Source organism: Heterocephalus glaber, unplaced genomic scaffold (genome assembly GCF_053883595.1).
Source record: "Heterocephalus glaber isolate CG9 unplaced genomic scaffold, H.glaber_assembly_v1.0 deba00001743, whole genome shotgun sequence".
Lineage (NCBI taxonomy): Eukaryota > Metazoa > Chordata > Mammalia > Rodentia > Bathyergidae > Heterocephalus > Heterocephalus glaber.
The window spans coordinates 599,915-623,050 of NW_028258449.1; the positions used below are offsets into that span (position 1 = coordinate 599,915).

The 23,136-nt window shown below is 45.7% G+C and overlaps 1 protein-coding gene and 1 long non-coding RNA gene across 4 annotated transcripts; one reads left to right on the forward strand and one right to left on the reverse strand.

Moving 5' to 3' along the window:
* Window positions 1-332: 332 nt before the first annotated feature.
* Window positions 333-22,792, reverse strand: Sgo2 (shugoshin 2). Of its 3 annotated transcripts, XM_021249786.2 has the most exons (10): window positions 22,665-22,731; window positions 20,607-20,725; window positions 18,560-18,688; window positions 16,763-16,938; window positions 15,894-15,971; window positions 13,110-13,195; window positions 8,655-8,884; window positions 4,463-7,291; window positions 3,152-3,302; window positions 333-555 (listed from the first exon to the last, which is right to left on the reverse strand). In XM_021249786.2, exons 3-10 carry the CDS (start codon window positions 18,684-18,686, stop codon window positions 540-542), a joined length of 3,693 nt encoding a protein of 1,230 aa, XP_021105445.2. In that variant the 5' UTR covers window positions 18,687-18,688; window positions 20,607-20,725; window positions 22,665-22,731; the 3' UTR covers window positions 333-539. The 3 variants fall into 3 exon arrangements, with proteins under 3 accessions (XP_021105445.2, XP_012923557.3, XP_087056496.1); XM_013068103.3 differs by lacking the exon at window positions 20,607-20,725 and having other exon boundaries at window positions 22,665-22,792; XM_087200370.1 differs by lacking the exons at window positions 18,560-18,688; window positions 20,607-20,725; window positions 22,665-22,731 and having other exon boundaries at window positions 16,759-16,893.
* LOC110347089 (uncharacterized) lies at window positions 13,191-18,582 on the forward strand. The gene is made up of 3 exons (XR_002391473.2): window positions 13,191-14,832; window positions 17,699-17,845; window positions 18,315-18,582. It is a non-coding gene; the product is annotated as an uncharacterized LOC110347089 (long non-coding RNA).
* Window positions 22,793-23,136: the final 344 nt, after the last annotated feature.

The following is a 23,136-nucleotide window of genomic DNA, read 5'->3' on the forward strand; positions in this document are numbered from 1 at the left end:
GGCTGAAAGGCCAACAGTGAAGCCCCTCCTCCCAACATCCCTCCCCAGGCCCCAGGTTCTGTGTAACAGAGAGAGAAACTGATGGCAAATGGAGAAGAATGAGGCTGACAGAAATCAGGCCAGCACAGGAGAGGACCTTTAAAGCTTTTACATGTTCACATACAGCAACCAGATCAAAAGCAAAACAAGATAGCTTCCCGTACATGATAACCAATGCAAAAGTATTTATTCATACATTTATGCAGTTAAAAGGCTGATAGCTGTTGTTTGCTTAAAGGATGTTAGGTAGAAAGAAACTTATATGAGAAGGAAAATAAGTTATATGACCAAAAGTATTTTAGAAATTTAATATTACAGAACTAGCTACTTTATGCACATATGTTTAAACACAAGAATGAACAAATCAGCACTCTAAGCAAAGGCCCAAAAAGGGGGAAAAAAACTTTTCCTCAAGTGTTCCATCTTTGTGATCCTAGGTATATTTTTGTTCTGACTTCTGGTTCCTTGAGAATTCAGAAAAACTAGAGTCCATCTTCACTTCATCTTCTCATCTTTCTGGAAAATAGAAAAAAAGAAAGCTTAACAATAAAAATAAACCCCAACTAATGTTTGTGCTGTGGCGCACCAAGAAAAGTCCTTCTTCATCCCAGGATAAAACCAGCTTCCGAACTGCAGGCTTTGAAATACTGACAGCAGAATTAAAAATAAGGTATAGGGAAACTATCCACACGGGGTTTACACATTACAAATCCCGCCATACATTTCCTTTATACTATGGACTTTGGCATCACATAACCAGCCTAGCGCGCAGGCTCCTAGGGCAGTGAGCCCTCTGGCCCCGCCCCCCCAGGGGGGGGGCAGGAGCGCTGGTGGGTCAGGATGTCCACGCCCGTACCTGTCCAGTTTTTACCCGGAAAGGCACAAGGCTGGGCTCCAGCCACACTTGACCTTCATGTCCCGTTGGGGACTTACACCGCAGGGGCTTTTCTTGACCCGCTCTCTTCAGCAACATCTCCCTAGAACACTGAACACACTGGTTTCCCATCTGTGCCCGACTCTTCTGTCAGCAGGCTGCTCCTGCTGGAACCCTGGCCCGTGTGTGCCCCCTTTGTGAGGAGCCAGCCCGACGACCGCGGAGACAGAGCTGGCAGTGTGCGCAATTCTGGCCACAGGCTCGCAGAGTGCTGTCGTACAGCAACAGACAGCTAGGACAACTCCTCCACACGAGCGGTGGGCTCACCCAGTGCCCAGTGCACACTGCCATGCAATGCCCCATCATGAAGGTATCAGGCTTCCTGAAGAAGTGCCTGATTCCGAGGCTGGAGAACACGAGCGCCTAAAACATTCTGTAAGTCAGAAAACAGGAAGTGCTCCAAATAATGTGAAATCTTATCAAAAGTGAACAGAAGCCGATCAGAACAAACTCCTAATATGCAGCTGGAATGGCTTGGAAACACATGAGTCCATCAAGGGTCAGCTTAGTCTTGGTTTCTCCTTTGTCCCCAGCCTGTGACAGCTCCTCCCTGCTTCCTGGCGCTTCTGAGCCCTCGTTCACCATGACAGGAACGTGCAGGGAAGGGTGCACCCGCTTTGGAAACTGCCCGGCAGCTCCTCAGTGCCTACAGAGTCACTGTAACACAGTGACTCACTCCTGTGCATTCACCCCAGAGAAGCGACAGCAGATGCATGCGAAATTGGCACATGAGTTTGCACACCAGCACCGCTCACAACAGCAACACAAACATCCAGATGAATGGGAGGGCAAAGTGCAGTCAGGAAGGAAACGAAGCACCGGTCCCTAAGGCAGTGAGGACGGACCTGGGACATCACGCTGCTAACGGGAGGGCCGGGCACAAAGCCCTCGAGCTGTGTGGCTCTGTCCCCAGGGGTGTGCAGAGCAGGGAGTTCTGTGGAGACAGGAGGCAGATAGGGTCCCGCCAGGGCGGAAGCTCACAGCTACTCAGAGTATGGGACGCCATTCAGAGGTGGAAGAAATGGCCTAACCTGGCAGTGGCTAGAATCTACCAAAATCCAGACTGTACACTTCAAAGGGTGGAGATTATGACATATGCAAAAGGGGATGCGTTTTATGTCCCAGGAAAGATATTTTTTAAAAAACCTTTGGTCCTTTATTTCACTCTAATTTTCTTTTTCTAGCCAGCCTCACGCTGCTGCCCTCTGCTGGCCAAGTAAGTACTGTACCTGTGGTCACGGTCCAGTCCACAGCGTGTGGGAGAAGGGCAGAGTGCACAGGAAGGGGAGAAGATGCTACCCCAACTGGGATGGGAGTCTTGGAAACAGGCTTCTTGACTTACACTCAACAAGACCAGGGTCTGCACAGAACATCTGCAGAGGGCCTGGGCATTTTCGTAATAATCAAGGACACCTATTCTGTTACCTCAATAGAGACTGGCTATTAGATGCCAGCTGGAATTACTTTTAATTTTGCCATGTGTGATCATCCTTATCTAGTTTTGTTAAGAAGTTTGTTAAGAAATTCTTATTTTTTTAGAGATACACAGAGAAATGTTTTAGGAATCAAATCATTCAGGATTAGGAATTTGCTTTAAAAAAAAAAAAAAAAAAAATCTGGGCCCCGTGGTGGATGCCTAAAATCCCAGCCCTCTGGGAGGCTGAGACAGGAGGGTCACAAGCTGGAGCCCAGATTGGTCAATTTGGCAAGACTCTACAATAATAATAACAGTAACAATAGAATGGGGAGATAGCTCAGCGTGAGGGCCCTAGATTCAATCCCAAGCGTGGCAAAAACCAAAGACAAAGCAGGCAGAGGAAGCAAGTGTAGCGAAGTGCTGACACCCCCTGGACCCCAGGGATGGTCGGGCTGTAATCTCTTGGTGGGGTATGTTTGAAGTTTAAAAATAAACAAAAAAGGAGAGTAATGGTTTGAGACCAAAGAACACAGACATCACAATAACTTCTAGGGAACAAGGTGGGAAATAAATAAACGTGAGTGAGTAAATAAATCATAGAAGACAATTTTAAAGGTCACAATTAGCAAGTAACAATTTAAAAGTGACAATGGTAGAATGGGAACTAAGAGAAACTAGTCCAATTTAAACCCGGTCCCCGCGGTCCTGCTTCTCTACACCTACCCACCCACAGGGCTGCAGCCCAGTCTGGCCACACTTGCCTTTTGAGGCTGGGCTCTCTCAGACTGAGCGGTGTGCACCTCCGCTTTCTGCTTGGTGGCTTGGAGGCTCCATCTCCCAACTCACTCTCAGACTTCGCAGCTTTACTTGAAAAGAAACTGGTGTTTGTCAGATCCTGTAGTGTTCTGTTACCTGCAGAGAACATTTCCACAAGTACTTGTAAAAGTCTACACAGTGACACAGACAGATATGGGGTAATAGTGGTGTGCAAATCACTGGCAGCAAGTTTTAAAAATTAACAATTCAATGTTGAGAGGAAAAGAGGCTTAACATTTGAAAAACCGTCGGAGAAGCCTGTGACATTTTCATTCTGCAATCACGTCAGCTGACAAAGTTCCTGTGGACGGGGTGTGGGGAGGTGGGCAGAGCTGAGCAGACCCAGCGCCCTGCACACGCACTGAGATGCCCGGTTCCCGGCAGAAGCACAAGAGGTGATGGGATTTCTAATATTACACACTACAAAATCTCTGAGATGACAAAACAAACAAAAACAAAAAATATTCTTAGGATCTCATGTGAAGGAGAAGAAGTGGAATGAGTAACATTATAGAGCAGGATTTCAAATACAGAATTAAAAATCCTCAGATTTCAAGTGAGTACGTATTAGGGGAAATGTGGACCATACTCCCTGGTGATTTTTACCCCTGCTTTTTTTCTGATTTTCTACTTTTGACTTTCTACATGAGTATTATTTTAATAATTGGGGTAAATAAGCAGTAAACACTAATGGTAAAAACCTTACCTATCCATTAGGGCCTAAAATGCTATCTATTTAGTGATATCTTTGCAAACTCTGCTAATCAAACCCAGCGGTATATCTGTCTGCTTTTACTAAGAGATTTACCCCATTTCACCACTCTTGGCTCCTTCAGGAACACTCTGGGGGAAGGGCTGGTCCCATGCCCAGTCCTCTACAACCCTGAGGAAAGGGCTTGATCAACTAAATACATGCTGTCGGGTGCAGAGTCCACCCTTAGAAACTTGCAACTCTCTGGTAAAACAAAACAGTGCCACTCATCACACACATGGAAAACACTCAGCTTCCTCCCAAAACATAAAAAGGAAGTCCTCTGCCTAAAGCCGTGTTAGACAACTTCGTGGTAACTGCCAACCCTCTGTGTGGGTTGTGAATACCATGACATGCTGTTGTCTTCCCACATATTAAAACTTTAACTCCTTCATGCCATGTATGGCTCATACTACCCATGTACGAACTGGCTTAAAATTCTACAAATGTACCGACCCTGACAGGAAGTACGTGACTGGCCAAGTGACAACACTGACAGCCCTACCTGTCTCTGGCTTCTGTGCTCTGCCACCGACACTGGCTCGCACCTCCTTCGTCTTCTTGAGCCCATCACTGAGGACCTGAAGGAGGGGTGAGCGCTCAGGGGCAGAATGGTCTTCGGTGATCAGGATTTTACCAGAAGAAACACTCATGGGCATAGAACCCTCAGGGATACCATCAGAGGAAGCACCCTGTGTATCAGGTGAATATCTCTGAGAAAAAGGACGAAAGAGCTCTGTGTGAAAGTCTGGCTCAGCACTGTCAGTCCTCTTGCTCTCCCTATGATTTTCCTGGTCGGTGTGCTCAGAGCCAGCAGGCCTCCTGTGCCTGGCTTGGGGCAGGACTGCCACAGCTTCCGGGGAGCCCAGCCGAAGAGCTGTGGAGGCCTTCCTCTGCTTTGCTCTGGATGTCCTCATGGTCACCTCTGTGGCCTGGCACTGCCCGGCTTCCCTCGCTTCCACCCAGGGATCATTGCCTTTTGCGTCTGGAGTTGTGGAGCGCGGCCTTCTAGTGGCAGAGTCTGGCCCACTGCCGATTCGCGTTAAGCCATACTCTGGGGAGGCAGGTGTCTGAGAATCTGCCGACGACAGTAAGGCCAGCTTTCTCTGATCACTTGTCAGAATGCTCCTTGTCTTGCCTGATGATTTTTTCCTACGCTTTTTAACTAGTTCAGTGGGATCAGAAATTCGGTCATAATTTTCCTTCTCAGTACTATTGATCTCCATATAGCATTCCCTGATGAGGCCTTGGTGATTGGGTCTTGGTTTAGATTTATTGATTTTAAAATCAAGATCTTCTGAGTACCTTTTTCGGCCATGTACATCATTATCAATATCCTCACGTGTCTGGATCGTTTTAGAAATTATTTCTGTCTTCCGATTTACTTTCTGCCTAAGCGTCTTATTTGTTTTTGACTCGTTTTGCTGAGGAAACTGCATACTGGTGACACAGCTGTTCTGGGTCTCATAGTCACATAAATTTCTGTGATCTTTGGTGGGAAGATCAACTGTTTGAAATTCGTGTGTGACTTCTGGGTTTGCAGAAGGGGTTTCTTCATCCTTCTGGGTTAAAGAAACAAAGTCATCTTTTTCTAGGGTGTACAGGCCTCTGCCTCTGCTCATGCAGGGGTGGGGAGGCTCAGAGATTATTTCTGTATTTTGATAACCTCTTTCTCTAGCCACCCCCGTTTTGGAATCCCTCTGACAAGCAGCTGGCACACCACGGACCTGCTCCCTCACCCGTGAGGCATTCTGAGTCACATAATCGCATGGCTTTCCACTGTCCTGGGTGGGCAGAGCAGGGGTTTGAAACTCACTCGAGTCTTTCAGGTCTCCAGGGAGGGTTTCTCTCTCCTTTTGGAGGCAGAGCAAGTTACCCTTTTCTGAGCAACTCCAACATTTGTCATTGTCAAAATGATTCACTTCAGAAATTATCTCTGTCTTCCGATTTACTTTCTGCCTAAGGTTCTTATTAATTTTGGACTCGTTTTGCTGAACAGGGTACACAACTGTGACTGGCTTTTGCAAATCCAACATGTTCTGGTTCTCACAATCACACAGGTTTCCATGATCTCTCATGAAAAGAATAGGTATTTGGAAGTCTTCTGAAATGCCAAGATTTCCAGAGACAGTCTCTTTATCCACTAGGGTTTGGAAGAAAATGTTCCTTTGCTGGGGGGCATGCACATCTTTACCATTATCCCCATACCTCTGGTTCACTTGAGAAATTACTTCTGTCTTTCTGTTTACTTTCTGCTTAAACTTACTGACCTCTGACCGATCCTGCTGAGCGGGCTGCCTATTGGTGACATACTTTTTTAACGCCAACATATTCTGGGTCTCACAGTCACATAAATTTCCATTTTCTCTGGAGGAAAGATCAGCTGTCCGAAATTCTGGTGCAACTTCTAGGTTTTCATTAATGGTTTCTTTATCTGCTTGGTTTGGGACTAAGTGATCTTCTTCTAACTTAGGAATCACAAAGGTCTGCCTGGAAACTTTGCTTTTACTACTACACGCTAGCGAGTTCGGGTGCATGTGCACGCCTCCCCCTCTGGCTTCCTCCTGTGGGCAGGCAGCACCTGCTTCTTTGTCCTCTCCGCTGCACTGGGCACTGTGTCTGTCCTCTTGGCCAGAGCCATGCTGAAGGCTCATTTTCCTCAGTGGATTCGCCAGAGGCAGCTGCGCAGTACTGAGAGTAAAATCCGGGTCTCTCGAATCTCTGCTGTTGCCCGCGAGCGCAGAGCTTCCTTCCGGTCCGTTTTCTGCCTTCTCCTCAGCATCCACTCCTGCACTAATCTTACGTTTTCTCTTTGGCCTGTCTCTCTTTGTTTCAGAGCTCCCATCCCTCACCTTCCTGAAAGCCTTCGGTTTGCAGTCGTTTATCTTTCTATTGCTTCCCCGTCTGCCGCCTCGGGAAACGGCGACGATTGTGCTCACGTCGGTGGCTGTCAGCTCCATGTCGGCCCCGAACACAGTCACCTGCCCCCAGGGGTCGCTGCTGTCCTGGGCTCGGCCTGCCCTGTCTTCGGCAGGCTCCCTGGAAGGCACAGGAGGGTTTTCCAGGCCAGGAAGGCCCTGCGCATTTCTGGGCACTGCGATGTTTTTTTCATCAGCACAACCCTCTGTCTCCACAGGCCAGCCAAATTCCGGACTCCAACTCTGCTGCTGCCCTGAATCTGCCCCCGGCGGCGTGTCTGCAGCAGACACGCGCTTCTTCCTCGCTGTCACGTTACTCAGGGACAGCTTCTCCTTTACACAGCTGGTGCCAGGGGCATTGGTTGTCTCACCCACCACGGCAGGCTGGGAACTTCGGTCTGAGTGGGAATGACTCTCTATAAAGTAAGGGAAAATACAAAAGTCAGAAATAAGTAAAGAAGTTAAGTAGTAGATTATTAAAAAAATATTTTTAATTCTTTTTGTTTGAGGCAGTCTCACTATGTAGTTCAGGCTGGCCTCAAGCTCACCTCCATCCTCCTGCCTCACCCTCCCCAGTGCTGGCACTATAGGTGTGCACCACAAGACCTGGCAAATGTTTAGAGGATTCTTTGGTTTTTGAGACAGGGTCTTGCTACATAGCCCAGGCCAACCTTGAACTTGCTATGTACCCAGGTTGACATTGAGCTAACAATCTTCCTGCCTCAGCCTACTGAGTGCTGAAGTTATAGGTGCAACCACCATGCCTGGCTAGCAAATTACTGCTCAAGTCCTCACATTACTAAGAATCTATGCAGAGAGCAGTGAATCACACATGACCTGAGTATGCCTGAGTCACATTTTACGTGTGACTCTATGGGAAATGCATGCTGCTGAAAACTTGCCCTGCCCCAGCCCTGACAGTGGATGAGCTGGGTGTGCTCACATCCACATCCAAAGGGAAGGACCCAGCAAATGACCACGCCGGACAATGGTACAGGTGACCACTTAGGAACGTCAGGAAGCAGAAAGGACTCTCAGCTCTAAGTTAGGGCAGCTGTGGCTGCACGTGCCAACCCGAGAACCTGACAAATCCATGCGCACCGCAGCACATCGTCATAGCACTTTAGGAATACCACGTACACAAAGTGCAAGGGCCACAGTTCTCAGTCCTAACCAGGCTCAACTTTTTGCTTTGCCATTAACTGGCTGTAATCTTGAAAGTCACTGTACCTATTCTTCACCAGTTTTCAGATTTATGAAAAGTGCGAAACCAAGCACATATTTGGTATCTTTCAAATCAGATGTTAGGGAATGCAGCACACCTCGCGGGCCGCGCCTCCCTGAGCCCTGCCTGCACAGAAGTGGCACTGGGCCTGTGAGCTCGCACCACCAGCATCTGCTCTTGGATTTCTATTCTCGTCTTTGGCGGTGCTGGGAGTTGAACCCAGGTCCTTCCAAGAGCTACATCCCCAGCCCTTATTTCCAGCTCAGACTTTTAGAATAGGTCTTGCTAAGCTGCCCGGTTGGGTTCAGACTGGTGTCCCTCCAGCTGGGGCTCCAGGTGTGTGCTGCCACACTCAGCTTGCATGCTTCCTTTCACTCTAAATTTAAAGTTTTACCAGTAGCTGTAAATGATGGAAGTCAGCTCATCTGTAACATAACAGATCAATCTGACTTAGTAACTGTTTATATATACACATCTCTCATTGCCCTCAACAAGAAAATGGGAGGAATATAACTAATACTAACACTCAAAATGAATTTTTAAAACAATCTCACCTTTGGGAGGTACGTCGACACTAGAAGAAATATGCTCTGAGTCATCTAGACCACACATATTCCAATTATTTTCTTTAAGAAACAACGTGTCCACGTTACACTGAGTCGGGGCAGACTGACTTTCTGATACTGAACACGGAGCATCAGGTGACACCCTTGATGTGACACTGCTGTCCCATGGCGTTTTCTCTTTATCAACCTCCTCATCATCATTCGAAGGTAGTGGAACCCTAAAGCCAAATGAAGATGAAGTGAGGAACTCTGTATTTTACAAAACTAGAAAGAAAAAAAAGACAGCTCTGCAAAGCCTGCATGAGGACACTGTAGACAGCTTTGTGCCAATAATGTGATGCTTTCCACGAAGAAGACAGACAAATTCTTTGAAACCTTTAGAAGCCTAACAGAGAAGTAGAAAATCTGAATATTCCTATGTGTCTGTTAAAGAAATTATATGTTATAAAAAGGCTTTTCACACAAAAACTGCAGGCCCAGATAACTTCTCTCAAACAAACACTTCCGTAAGACAGAAAAATACTTAACTCATTGAACATGACCAGAGTAGCATAAACACCAAAACCTGGAAAATTATAAACCATTTTCATTACTAACATGCAGGCAAAAACCATTTAAAACAACTGGCAAATAGAATTTTACGATATAGTAAAAGGATTACATCAGGAGCAGTGCACTGGTGGTTTAATCCTCAAAATCAATTCTTATTAACTCACTGAAGGAAGAGGAAAGTGTTAAAAACTCATTACACTAACAGAAAAAGGAAAGGCAGTATCTTCTCAATAGTGACAGGAAACACATTTGAGAAAATCCCACAGCCATTTGAGAAGAAAGTCTTAGCAACCAGAGTACAAAGCGATTTTCTTACCCTGACAAAGGACAGTGGCACACAGCTGTCACTACTTTCACTCAATATGGAACAAGTAACTAGTGCAATAAAGGTACAGGAAATAAAACTCTGAACTTGGGTTGTAGGGAGAGGAAACTATCCTCATTCATAAATAACAAAACTCTATTTGTAGAGTAGAAAGAGGAACTCCCCCAAGAAGCCATTAGAGTCAATAGCAAATATCCTGGAACAAGGTCAATATCCAAAAATCAATTGTATATCCAAGGATCAAGAAGAAAATGAAGTTTAAGAAACAGCAACACTTGGAATGCCATTAAAACCCTAAGTAAGTACAAAAAAACTATAAGACATGGAGAAAAGCATGTGATATGTAGGTAAACTAAGTGATATAACATGTTTATAGATGAAACAGTCTATTTTATAAAATGTCAGTTTTCTCCAAATTGAGCTACAGTCCACACAATCTCAATCAAAATTCTAGTTTTGTATGTGTGTGTATATTGACAAGTTTATTCTAAAATTCATAAAGAAATGCAAAAAGACCCAAGCACTGTCAAAGATAATACTGAATACAAAATAATTAAGATGGAGACTCACATTATGAAATAGGAAGATTTGCTATAAGGCTAATAATTAAGACAGTTTGACTCACAAAAAGACGCATGGGACAGAAGAGGGAATTTAGAAACAGACCCTTCCCCACAGTCACTGACTTCGTGTGCAACACAGGCGGCAGCCCAGTGGGGCAGAGAAGGGCCGGTGTTTCCCACAATGGTGCAAGGTCGTGGAATGACCCCATGGGAAGAAAAGAATCCCGGTCCTCCCGTACATCACACCCCAAAGTCCAGGCAAACTGAACATACAATCAAGAAAGGGAAAATAAAACCGCTTTTGGAAGGAAATAAGAGAACATCTAGGGACCTTGTAATCAATGAAGACTTTTTTGTAAAAAGGACACAAAAAGTAGTAATCAAAAAATTGCAAGAATGTGGACTGGGGAGGAACACATACACATGCATATACACATATGCACGTACACAGATTTTATAAAGAATTTCTATTCATCTAATGATGCCATTAAGAGAATGGTAAACCACAGAGTAGAAAATATTTGTTACACCTAAAGTATGCATATAGAGAGCAGCTTAAACAAAAAAGGGTAGAAAACCCAATAGAAAACATATGAACAAATGCTTACCTTCATTAGTTATCAGGGAAATTAAAATCAAAACCTCAGTTCAATACCTCTACACACCTCCAAGCTGGCTGAAATGAGCAAGTGTTATTGAAGACACAAAACGCAAATCCTTATCTACTGCTGGAAGGACTGTAAACTTGTAAAACCCTTTCAGAAAACTATTTGGTAGCTTCTCCTACAGTTAAATATACATAAACTTGGTAATTCTAATCCTAGGTATTAGGAAATTTGGTGTAATTTGTAACAGATGGAAATCAGAAGAACAAAATGCTTGCCGAAGAATGGAGATCCAGTGATATGATCAGACAGAGGAAGCCTACACAGCACTGAGAATCGTGGTCTACAGTCTCTTACAGCTCAACAGGTGATGGCACACAGCAGCACAGGAGCAGGAGTGGGAGTGCACCAATCATGACAGGGCCACAATCACACGGGCCACCAGTGACAACAGCAGTCAGGGTAGCACTTATCACTGCGTGGTGTCTGAGGCAGTCCTAACATTCTCTTTCTTGGTTAGGCATGAGTTGTTCGTTTGTCAAGTTTAATATGTATGTTATACTAGAAACAAATACTCACTTTAAAAAATATGTAATTTTTTGGAAAGCATGTTGTTGTTCAACTCAAATGTCTACATGAAACTGATAGATTTCCCTCCGATTTAGGGTGGCTGCTGTATATAATAGCTACCTTCTTCCCAACATGCCCCTACTCCCACCAAAACAGTAACCTAATACTTGCTCTCCTCCTAGTAACTAGTGACTGTCAGTGGCTCCTCCATTCCCTAGCCACTACCTCACTTAACCCCACCCCAGCTCCTATAAAAGGCACTTCCTGCCCCAGCCACATTGCTTTTGTCTCTCCCTTGTTCAGAGACAGCCTGGAAGATTGTTCCTACAATAAAGGCTTGTTGTGGCCTGGTCTGGTCTTGGTTTTCGGCTTTCTTACCTGACAGAAACAACACATGCTTGACTGTCACGGGATTTTTTAAAAAGACCTACAGACCTACATGACAATAAAATTTACTATTTCTTTTTTTTGATACCGGGGGTCGAACTCGGGACCTTGTGCTTGCACGTGCCCCTGAGCTAAATCCCCAGCCTTAAAATTTACTATTTCAAAGCTACAGTGATTAAAATGTACTGGTATAAAGGGGTAATACTGTACATAACGGGTAAATCAGTGGATAAAATCAGGATGAATAGAAAGTGACACAACAGATGCGAGAATTTTTTTTTAAACTATGAAACAGATATTATTTTAATATATAAGTACCTTTACTGGTTTAATGCTTTTACTTAAGGCCCTTCTGTAAAAACCTTAAACCCGTAAGTTGTAAAACAGACAGAACACTGCCTGAAAGGGACAGGAAGACTCAAGTCTATGCTGTCAGCTGCCTGAGGCGTTCTGATTCTCTAATCCTCAGTGACTGACTTAAAGTGGCAGGCTTCATGCAGGGCACTTTCTATGACTTATTATCAAATAAATTAAAAAATGTGAATTTTAGCAGGAGAAAAGCAAAGATCAAAGTCAATCTTAAGGCCTGGGCATATGCAACACAATACAGGTAGAAACAATTTCCCCAGCAAAAAACAGGCTAAAACAACAAAAAAAAATTAAAAGTAGCAGGATACAATAGATGACCTTGGTTACTGAACTGTGGGCTGAGTTTCCTTGGAGTCGTGAGACCACAGCCTGTACATCAGACCCCACAGACCTGAGAGCGAAAGCACAGGGTGACACGCTCAGCACTGTCTGGGGTCACAAAGCCCGACTGACTGGGTCATGGAGAATGTTGTGCTCTGAGCCATGACATACGCTCAGCATTGTCTGGGGTCATAAAGCCTCACTGGGTCATGGAGAATGTTGTGCTCCGAGCCAGTGGGCCTGGAGTGCACCAGTGCTGCCCGCCTGCCCTCTCTCCCTCCCCCACTGCCTGCCTTTTCTTTCCTTTCCTTTCTTTCTTTCACTAGAGGTGTTCATGAGAAAGCCAAGTATTATTTCAACATTCATAACTTAATTCTATGAGAATGTCTAATTTCTCTTACTAGTGCAACGTTAGCAATGCAATTTTTGCTGATGTATTAGAAATAGATTTCATCACTTACTTTTAAATGTTTTTCTGTGTTTCAAGAAAGCACACAAAGTCAGATGTGGTAGTGCACACCTGTAATCCCAGCACTCAGGAGGCTGAGGCAGGAGGATCACGGCAAGTTCAAGGCTAGCCTAGGCTACATAGTGAGCTCAAGGCCAGCCTGAACTATATAGTGAGACTCTGTCTCAAAAAAAGAAAGAAAGAAAAATAGCACACCAAATAAAAATTATTAAAAGTCCAGTCTACCTTCTTCCACACTGTAAGTTTGCAAGTCAGTATTTCACCAAATTCTGCAGGAATTACCTTGCAAATGGAAGACGGATCAACGTGCACTGTTTGCTGGGCCGTTTCTTCTTACTATTGGATGGCAGAAAGGAGGTCTGGTGGAACTAGTTTGAAAAGAACACAGAAAATGGAAAGAAACAAAGTACCAAAGTATTCAGGATACCAACAGTAACAGCACAGTTCCCACATCAGCCTTCCAGCACTTCCAGCATGGAGTGAGAACAATGTGGGGAGGCAGAAACGGCTCCTCACCCCATCCATGACCCGTGGTGCTCACTACCAGGCTTTGTTCGGGAACCCTCCAGACGTTTTTCTATGCATGGGAGTAGATGCATACATCCACACATATACAGGCTCTTTACATGTATATATCATACAATTAGACTCTTTTATAGACTTTTAAATTTGAAGATCAGGTGCTATTACTCTTTCATATTTTTGCTATTTTCCAAATTTTCTGACAAAAACATGTTTATTAAATAACTGTCAAAAAGACCAGGAAGTGATGTAACACAGAGCCATGTGGTGAGGCCTCTCTCCTGACCAGGACAGGGTGTGGCCCCTAAGCTGCAGGGGCCTGAACTCTGACCCCACTGCTACGCCCACCTTGTGTGGAATCGAGGGAGGATCTGCTAACAGAAGAGTGAGGACACCCACAGTCCCTCAACACGCCATACCTAGGATGTCCAAGGTCCAACAGGAAATCACTCGTCATGTCAGGGACCAGGAAAACCTGACTCTGGTCTCCGATATGACACAAATGTTGAAATTATCTGACATGGGTTTTAAAGTAAGCATCATAAAAATGCTTCAGTAAGCAACTACTAATCTGCTTAAAACAAATGAAAAAACAGGACTCAGTAAAGAACTAGCAACTCAGCAGACAGAATTTATAAAGAACCAAATGGAAATTTAGAACCAAAAAATACAGTAACCAAAATAAAATAAAATTCCAAGGGCTCAACAGCAAAAACAGAGGAAAAGTCAGTGAAGCGGAAGACAGGACAACAGAAATTACCTAAACTAAGAAAGAAAAGAGAATTTAAGAAATGAACAGTCAGAGCTACACGGGGAGCAGAGAAGGGCAGACGGCAGGCCCGGGACACCTGCAGAGTCGTGGAGGAAACGTCCCAAACTGGGAAGTGCCATCAACCTACAAGTCCAAGCAGCATAGTGAACCCCAAAAGAGATGAACCCAAAGAAGTCATGCCAAAACCATAAAGGTCAAAATTCTCAAAACTAAAGGTAACAGAAAAAATTCTAACAGCAGTAAGAGAGGAATAGTATCTTGGCTCCAAGAGTTATGAAAGAATAAGAATGGAACAAAATAAGTATTCACTCTAAATTAGAAAAATAACCTAAGCCACAAAGGCAAAGAAAGGACTTATTAAAGGTAAATGCAAAAAGTAGTAAACTCGAAACAACAAAACAGTAAGTTCAAAATAAATTACAAAGATGATTCTTTTAAAAGCACAAAATAAAATAGATATTTATCACAGATAATTTTCCAAGGACAGACAATAAAACTGACCACAGAAGGAGTTTCCTAGGGACCAAGCCCTACAAGCAGAGCTCACAAAGAGCCCCCGCACCCCACACCCGGGCCAGCCAGGCGCGGGACAGCTCCATCTAACTCCCTATGAACTCGATCACTTTTCCAGAGCACAAGGAAAGAAAATGTCCAGTTTTTTCACTCAAGGTCACAGGGCCTGGAAGCAGCAGAGCTGGGATCTGAGTAAAGGTAATCCCATTTATTAGCCACCCTTTGAAGCATTAAACTTCCTCAAAGTCTATAAGAGATTTATCTAAAATTCAGATTTCACAAATGTTTCTTTGTTTTATATATCAGGCATATTTTGCCTTCTCATTAATAATTTCTTCTCAAAACTGTTTTTTTCTATTTTACATATTTGAATTAATTTCACTAGCATTCAGTCCTTCACCCTTAATTTTTCTACTGATTTTTCTTTTTCTCATTCTAGATTATAAGCAATCCTTACTCATGATTCCCTCCATTATTTATTATTATTACTATTTTTTTGGTACCGGGGATTGAACTCTAGTCCTTGTGCTTGTGCAGCAGGCGGCGAAACCACTGAGCTAAATCCCCAGCCCCCTTATTGGTAATGTTAATATTTTGTCTGGCATATGTTTAAATAATTTTCCCAGTTTGCCGTTTACATCTTTCATGTTAATGACGTTTAACCCTCTAAACTCTTTTTTCCATTTCTGATTTCCTTTACGGTTGTTATCTTTGCTTGTAGAATGGCCTCTTCTACCTAACTTGAGTTTATTTTCGTTCTCTTTTTATGGCTCCTTTTTTTATATTTAAATCTATCTAGAATTTATTTTAGAGGGGTATAAGTAGAATCTGCCCATACTTCCCTCCCAAATAGCTTTTCAAATGTGCCTAGCATTTTATTTTAGGATCATATCAACTCTTTCCTCACCAGAAACATTGCCTCCCTATGAACTTTCATGTTTCTGAGTCTGTTTAGGGACACTTTTCCCAGGAGTGGCCTCTACTCAGGGCCCCACTCTGGTGGCTTCTGTGACCCTGAACTTAAGCTCCTATTAGCAAGGTGTGGATAATCTTATTACTTGTAATCAAAATCTGACTTTTATATAATAGTTTCAAGAATCAATTACACAAAATGATAATATACTGTTAGCCAGTTAAAATAGGTACTATCTTTTCTTTGTACAAAGTTTAAAATACAAAATTCTAACCTTGATGCTACTTAATTTCAGTTATCCTCAGTAATGCTAAGAATGATATTACTCACACATAAATTCACTTACCTCAGAAAGACTGCTCATTTCAATTGCGGTTATCAAGTTATTGCTCAGGAGTGATTCTATTTCTATAAGCTTCTTGTTCTATACATGTAAAATAAAGACCTCTTTTAATCAGTTAAAATTTGGAGTTTATTCCAACCATACATTTAGGAGTACTTTCTATTGAGATCACTCTGAGCTAATGGTATTACACTGACTGGTCCAAACAGCTATACATGCACACGTACACACACCAAAAGAGTCTGAATGCTATTGAGATATCAATTATACATTTTCCTACAGACACCTTTCTCTTCTCATAAAGACATGCCAAGTAAAACACAGTTGGACAGTCATAGGAATTTAACCTCTGAGTATTACAGGACATTTTTCCATTTTAAATTAATTTGTGCTCATGTTAGATTTAAATCTACAGCTGCAACCTAGCTAACCGTTGGCTCTCACTGTCCACTCTGTAGACAGGCTTGAAGTTGGAAAGAAAAGCATGAACTACAACCACCAACCGATTTGGCTTGTAGGGACTGACATGCTAAGATGACCGGGGGCTATGAACCCTCCGGGAGCTCCCTCTTTCTAATTCCCTGAAGAGTTATGCTCGTTTTTTAAGACAGTAATGTATCAGGTGGTGGTAATGATGTGCAATGTAACATCGATCACAGTGTGACTGTGGTTACAGAGCACACAAGGGCACATTCAGAGTCAGACTTCAGGAACCTGTGATTAATGAATGTTTGTCCTTTAACAGATTTATGTAACAATGACTTCAACAATTCTTTACAACAGTTGGAGATATGAAAAACATTTTTAGTTTCTATATTAATTTAAAGATTTTAATTATAAGGTGGAATTCAAAAACAGTGTATCTTACCTACCAAGTTATCTAGTTTTATTCGAAGAAAGGTATTCTCAAAATTCAGTTTCTCCACTTCTTTTTGCAACAGCATCTTTTCGGTTGCAATTCTTCGAGCATTTTCTTTTTCCCTACTGAGAGCCTGAGCCAATGCTCTGTTGTTGTGCTTTAGGGAAATTTTGAAAATAGAAGAATTGTCTGCAAAAAAGATTTTTTAAAGAGTTAATAATGAACTTTAATAAATTTTCACATTCCTTAGTAAACTACTTCAGACAAAATGAATTTTGCTTTTTAAGTCTTAACTGAAGGTTAGGAGAATGGCAAAAATAGATGTCGGTTTGAAAAATATGCGTCAGAGTTCGAAGCTGAAAAATAAAAGCTAGGCAGATGAACAGAGCTGTGAGTGGGCAGAAAGTGTGTCAACCGCGTCGGGACAGAGAAGCCGTGCAGACCCGGTCTTCCAGGCAGTGGCATCGGTTACCACACTGGGCTCTAGATACCCGCGTGGGAAGCTGCCCCATGGCGATACCTGTCCTAGAAATGATAAAGCCAGTTTCTGTGGCTCCACAACCGAGCTAAGACAGTTCATTCCCAAATGGGGTTCTCTACGCCTCAGGTTGACGGGGGCGTCCTTGCTGTGATGCCATGTGGTGGACTTCAACCCTGAGAGAGCGTCTGCCTCCAGCCCAACCCCCACCGGACATGCACTGCAATCTACACTTGACCTCTTCTCTTTAAAAGTACCAGGAACATGTGATTTAAGTCATTACTGAAATGCTATCCCGTTGGTAGCAATGAAATTTCAATGTGAATTTTTAGGTTAAGCTTGCTTTAAATATGTTTCTTTAGTACACTTAAGCATAATTGTATTTTCATAATTTGAATCTGTCAATAACATTCCACTGGATAAAAGTATAGAATATATAAAATAAATTTTATAAAATGTACTATTTTTTAGATAATCATAGACAGTTTGGGTATCTGAAGACCATGGTTCCCAAAACTACTTTACCTTTGGCCGAGCTTGGTCAATCAGCCCTGCTTGGCACTGCCAGAGGAAACGGACTTGGATGGGGTCTCCAGAGGCTGAAGGGCACTGTGCAAGGTAAGCACTCCGCTCCCTCTCGGCAGGCACACAGTCCTGCCACAGAGCAGGCAGCAGCCACCGTGGGAGGCAGGCTAACCCGACACCCCCCAGGCCTAGGAGGAGCAGCACCATGGTGTAGACGCTCAGGAGGTCCAGCTGTCCCACAGCCATCCTTGGGGGGGCGGGGGGGGCTCCCTCAGCAGGACACTGCCTTCCCCAGCAAGGAGGGGACACGACCCAGGAGTGCATGCGGAGGTGACAAAAACATCTTCCCATCTTTTTTGCCCTTCCAATAGCTCCAGAATGCATGACTCCCCACTTCCACAGTGCACAGTGCCTTCATGGTGGGCCCTGGCCACAATCACCACTGCAGCCCCGTCTCTGCCCACCCTCGGGCCACTGTCACCCAGCTGCCACCTCAGGCCAGAGCAATCTGCTGCTCCTTTGGCTCTTTTCCAGAGAAGTCATGGTGCAGTTTTCCTTGCAGGAAAAGGGGTAGCTTCATTGGGCTGTACAGCTCCTACGTCTGTCGAAAATGCAGCTGTTACCCCTGAGGGTAAACCAGGAAAGCAGCCAAAAGGAGCCGAAGGACACAGGAAGGATGATGGGAAAAAGGCTGACAAGAGAGCCACTTGAGTAATTTTGTCTATTTGATAAAATACGGTACCAAACATATCACTTCTCCAGGAAAAGGCACAAATGTGAGTATACTTGGGAACTAATGGCACTTACTTATTATTTTTGTTTTGATTTTTGAAGCAAGAGAAACATTCAGTGTAGTCTTTGAAACTCTTTTGTCTTTCACGCGTCTCTTAATTCCTGAGGTCACCGAGTCAGGACCCATCCCTGGAGACTCCATAGCTGAAGGGAAAGGAAGAGAAAGGACAGGAAAGGAAAGGCTGCAGTACTGATGAATAAAAGTAAAAGTAAATGACAAACACACCCTAAAAAGTAACAATCGTGACTTAAGATGTACTTTGTACCTAAGTAGTTGCCAAACTATAAAATTTGAAAGTAGGAATGAAATCAAAAGTAACTTAAAGCAGGCCAGGGATTTAGCTCAGTGGTTCTGGTGCCTGCCTCACAAGTGCAAGGTCCCAAGTTCGATCCTTGGTACCAAAAAAAAAATAACTTAAAGCAGAATCTGCAAAGGTAAAAAAAGACTGTGTTTTTTGTTCAAGTCTTTATCTATACACCAGATGCTGGGGTAGGGCAGGATGCGTGAGTACAGATGCTGTGGGGTGCGATGGAGGAAGGGTAACCCCGAGACACCTGAGCTCAGTGCAGCACAGAGGAGACACCTGATGGGATAGAGGGGAGGGAACTGCAGGGTGGGTAGGACTTCTAAAGTGTCTGTTAGATCCGTGTCCATTACACCTGGAAATCTCATGGTGGAAATGGGGGACAAGTACAGTCACATTAGAACATGACAAGAGGAACAGCTGCAATGCACGACACACAGGAGAGTGATGAGCTCTCCCCAGGCAGGGTAAGGACCAGAAAGGCTCACAGAGAAGGTGCCACTGATGCTGAGCCATGTGCCAACCTGAGCCGGGGCTCCCCAGCCCCGTAGCCAAGCCTTCCTGCCTCCACCTGCAGATCCCCTCCACAAAGCTGCCCCCCCACCCGCCCAAGTCCTGTGATGTTCTCACTGTTCCACAGGACCCAGACTCCCAGGGCACTGAGCCCCCCCAAGGCCTGCACAGCTTCCTGGAGGCTGGAAAACGGCCCCAAGATAACAGACCCCTGCAACCCTAACCCCACCCAAGTCTGCAGACTGGGTCAGTGGGGTCTTGTGATGAGGAGATCACCCTCAATACCATCCCTAAGTGGTACAGGGAGGCAGAGACCTGAGTGACGCTGTCATGAACCACAGACTGCACTGGGGAGCTAAGAGGCAAGGCTGGTTGTCCCCAGCATCTGAGAGGTGCATTGCTGCACTCAGCCTTTAGCTCAGGGACACCAAGATTGTGCCTCAGCCTCTGGGGCTACCTCATGTGTGCCAAGTGCCACAGTGGCCACGGGGAACAAGGAGTCCCCACGTCTCACTCTCTAGTCCTCTGGATACACATCCATAGTCAGCAGACCTCTCACAGTGCCGGCCCTCCTCTTGTGTTCCCTTTGGCCTTCAGCCAGCCTCTCCCAGGATGCAGACTGCACCTTCAGGTGGGGGCTGTCTCCCCAGACCCCTCCCAGGAGTCACACACCCATGCTTGTGGGCCTTCCGTCCTCTTCCTCCCCAATCCCAGCTGCAAAGAGAGGCCATCGGAATCGACTCTGAGTCTCCTGCTGCTGCTGTCCACCCCAACCCCAGGTCGGGTGGCTTCTCTGTATGATCCTGGTTTCACACCTGGCTCACTGTCACTCTCTGTGGGCACACTTCCCATGACAGTGGCTCCCCACGGCCACATGACCTGTGCCTGTCTTCTTCCCATTGCTGGGTGAACTGTTCTCCCCCCAGGGCCACACTGCCTTCCCAAGACATGGGCGGGTGCACGCTTGGGGCCCTGCATCTCCTTCACCTGGCAACCTCTACATGACATCACCACTCTCTTCCTTCTCCACCAGGCCATTCTCGTCCATACATGCTGCATCGCCTCGACCTAAAGAACGCTCTTGTTTCTACTGCACCACAGACAACTGCTCCATTTCTCATCTGACTTGAACTATCGGGATCTATAATTTCTCCTTCCTCAAAAGCCATTTTTGCTTGGCTTCTAAAACTCTATATCCTGGAGAGTTTTTTCTATCCAACCACTTTTCCTTTTTTAGCTCTTACAGGTTCCTCCAACCAGTAGCAGGTGCTCTTCTGGACTGCTGCTCTTCAGCTACACCACTTCAGTCTTATGACTTAAAATACCAGTCTTAGTTACTTTTCTCATCGCTGAGACAAAATACCTACAGTTAAAGGAGGAAAGGTTTACTTTAGTTCATAGTCTGCAGAGGTTTCAGTCCGTACTTGGCTGCTTCCAAGGCAGGGTGACATGGCAGAGGGGGATTGCAGAGGAGAAACAGTCCATGGCATGGCTGACAGGCAGAAAGTAGCAGCAGCACCCTGCCTTTCGTCTTTTCCCCTTACATTCTATGCAGGCTACAAGCCTATTGATTGGTGCCTCCCACACCCAGGGTGGGCCTTCCCATCATCCACACCCAGAACTATACTAAACTAATTTAGTTATCACACACCCTTAATCTCAGCATCACACACCCTGGATCCAGCCACTTTGGAAAAGCTCCACCTATGAGCGCATGAGGCTTTGGGGGGACATCAAGATATAAGCCATGACAACCACATAGATGCCCAAATCTCCAAAATGTCTTCAGGTCCCTGGATTCAAATGGCTAAACTGGCCAGGTATGGCACACACCTGTATTCTTAGCACTCTGGAGGCTGAAACAATTGCTAGAAGTTCAAGGCCAGCCTGAGCTACCTAGTGAGTTCAAGGCCAGCCTGAACTGCACAGCAAGACCATGTCTGAAAAAACAACCAGAATGATCCTTTTAAACTCTAGTAAATTCATGGAACTCCTATGTTAAAAGCCCTTCTTGGCTTTTTAAGCCATCTTCACAGTGGCCTCTAATGCACTATACAGCTTGACCTTTTGCTCCTTCCCCAGTGTCCAGCAGTGCACCTGAGTGCTCTGCTCAGCTCCTGCCACGGTGACTCGCTCCCATGCAGAGCCTCTGTACACCTGGCTCCTTCCTAGCAACTCCTCTTTCACATAACCACGGGGCTGGCTGGCTCCCTTAAGTCTTCGCTCAAATGTCACTTTCCGAAGGTGTTTTCCCAGTTCAAAGTGCTTGGAATTGCATACCTGTCCCTATTCCTTTGTCCCATTTTACTTCTCTTCATAGGTTTGCCAATGTCTAACAACAACAAAACCCTAAACTTTAATTTATTGTCTATGTTTTCTTACAGAAATGTTTGGTGGGGGCATGGGGTTTTTGTCAAGTTTGTATGCTGATGTACCCTTGGGGCCTAGAACAGTGGTAAACACTTGTGGCAGAAATGACAATAGGTGAATGGAAGAATTTTCCAATAGTAGAAGTAGTTTGACTTGGGAAGGCTCACTTGGAAAGTGACACTGAATAAAGGCTTGACAGAAGAGCCCTGTATTGTAATGGTCTCCTTTGAAAGCACTGAGCTGATGTCAGACTAGGTCAAGTCAAGGATACGAAAACGGTGTTATAAGGAATTTCTGCAATAGGGAAGAAGTTGAACTATGAACCTTTCATCATTAAGGCTCAATGTTGCTTCTAAAAGTTCTCCAGAAACAAATGCTTTAAACTCAAAGATCACTATTCCATGTAGAACATAAGAACACAAAACCTCCGCACAAACCGTAGCATCTCACAGCATGAAAGGGAACCTAACATAAACCCTAGTCTCTCTCCCAAAGACTCTGGCCTCTGTGCACCTCAGGAGGCCACACTGCGGGTTCCAGTTCCCTGCCTCGGTGAGCGGCGCTGCGGCGGTGCCCAGGCGCGTGCAGTCAAGGCGTCTAAGTGGCCTCCCCGTATGCGCTCCGGGCGCGGGACCACAGAGACTCCAGGCCTCGGACCGCGCAGCCCAGGTCTTGTCGCCGAGGCAGTTTCCAGACCGACTACACCGGGAAGCGCCGCCCACCCCCGCGCCGGGGAGCTTCTGTCACCCCTGCGTCACCCTGAGCCCCGGGCGCCGCCGTCCCGTCCTCCGGGACACCCCTTCTCGGAGGCGCTGGCGCAGCCGCTCCCAGGTGCGGATCTCCTGGAGGAGGGCAGGACCCCAGGGCGGAGTGCGGCCACAGGCCCCAAGCGCCGATCCCCCGACCCACCGCCCGACCCACTCCCGACTCACTGTTCCACGGCGAGGCCACAGGCTCCCAGAGCTCGGCGTCGACCCCGCACGAATTTAAACTGCGCGCCCGTTAGCGGTCGCCGCAGTAGCCAATCAGATCTCAAGGAGGCGGCGCAAAGGAGCGCGGTTCCGGAAGCTGCCGACGGAAGGGGCGTGGCTCTGGCAAGGGAGCCGGGGCGGGGCCTGGGGCGTGTTGGGGCGGGGCCGGTGGGCTGAGGGCGTGCCTGTGCGTTCTCTCGTGAGCCGAGTTGGTGCGACAGCGCTGCTCCCGCCGGGGCAGCCGGTTAGGTATCCGAGTGTGAAGGCCTGGCTGGCCCTGGGCCGTGGGCAGGTCTGCGCCTGCGCCTCCTGCTTGCGAGTAGCTCCTCTCCGATCTCGGCTGCGTCTTCAGCCTCAGATGTGTGCTCCCTTGAAAGCCCTCCCCAGCCCTGGCTTTCCCGGAGGCGCAGTGAGGTTCCGGCCACAAGTGGGC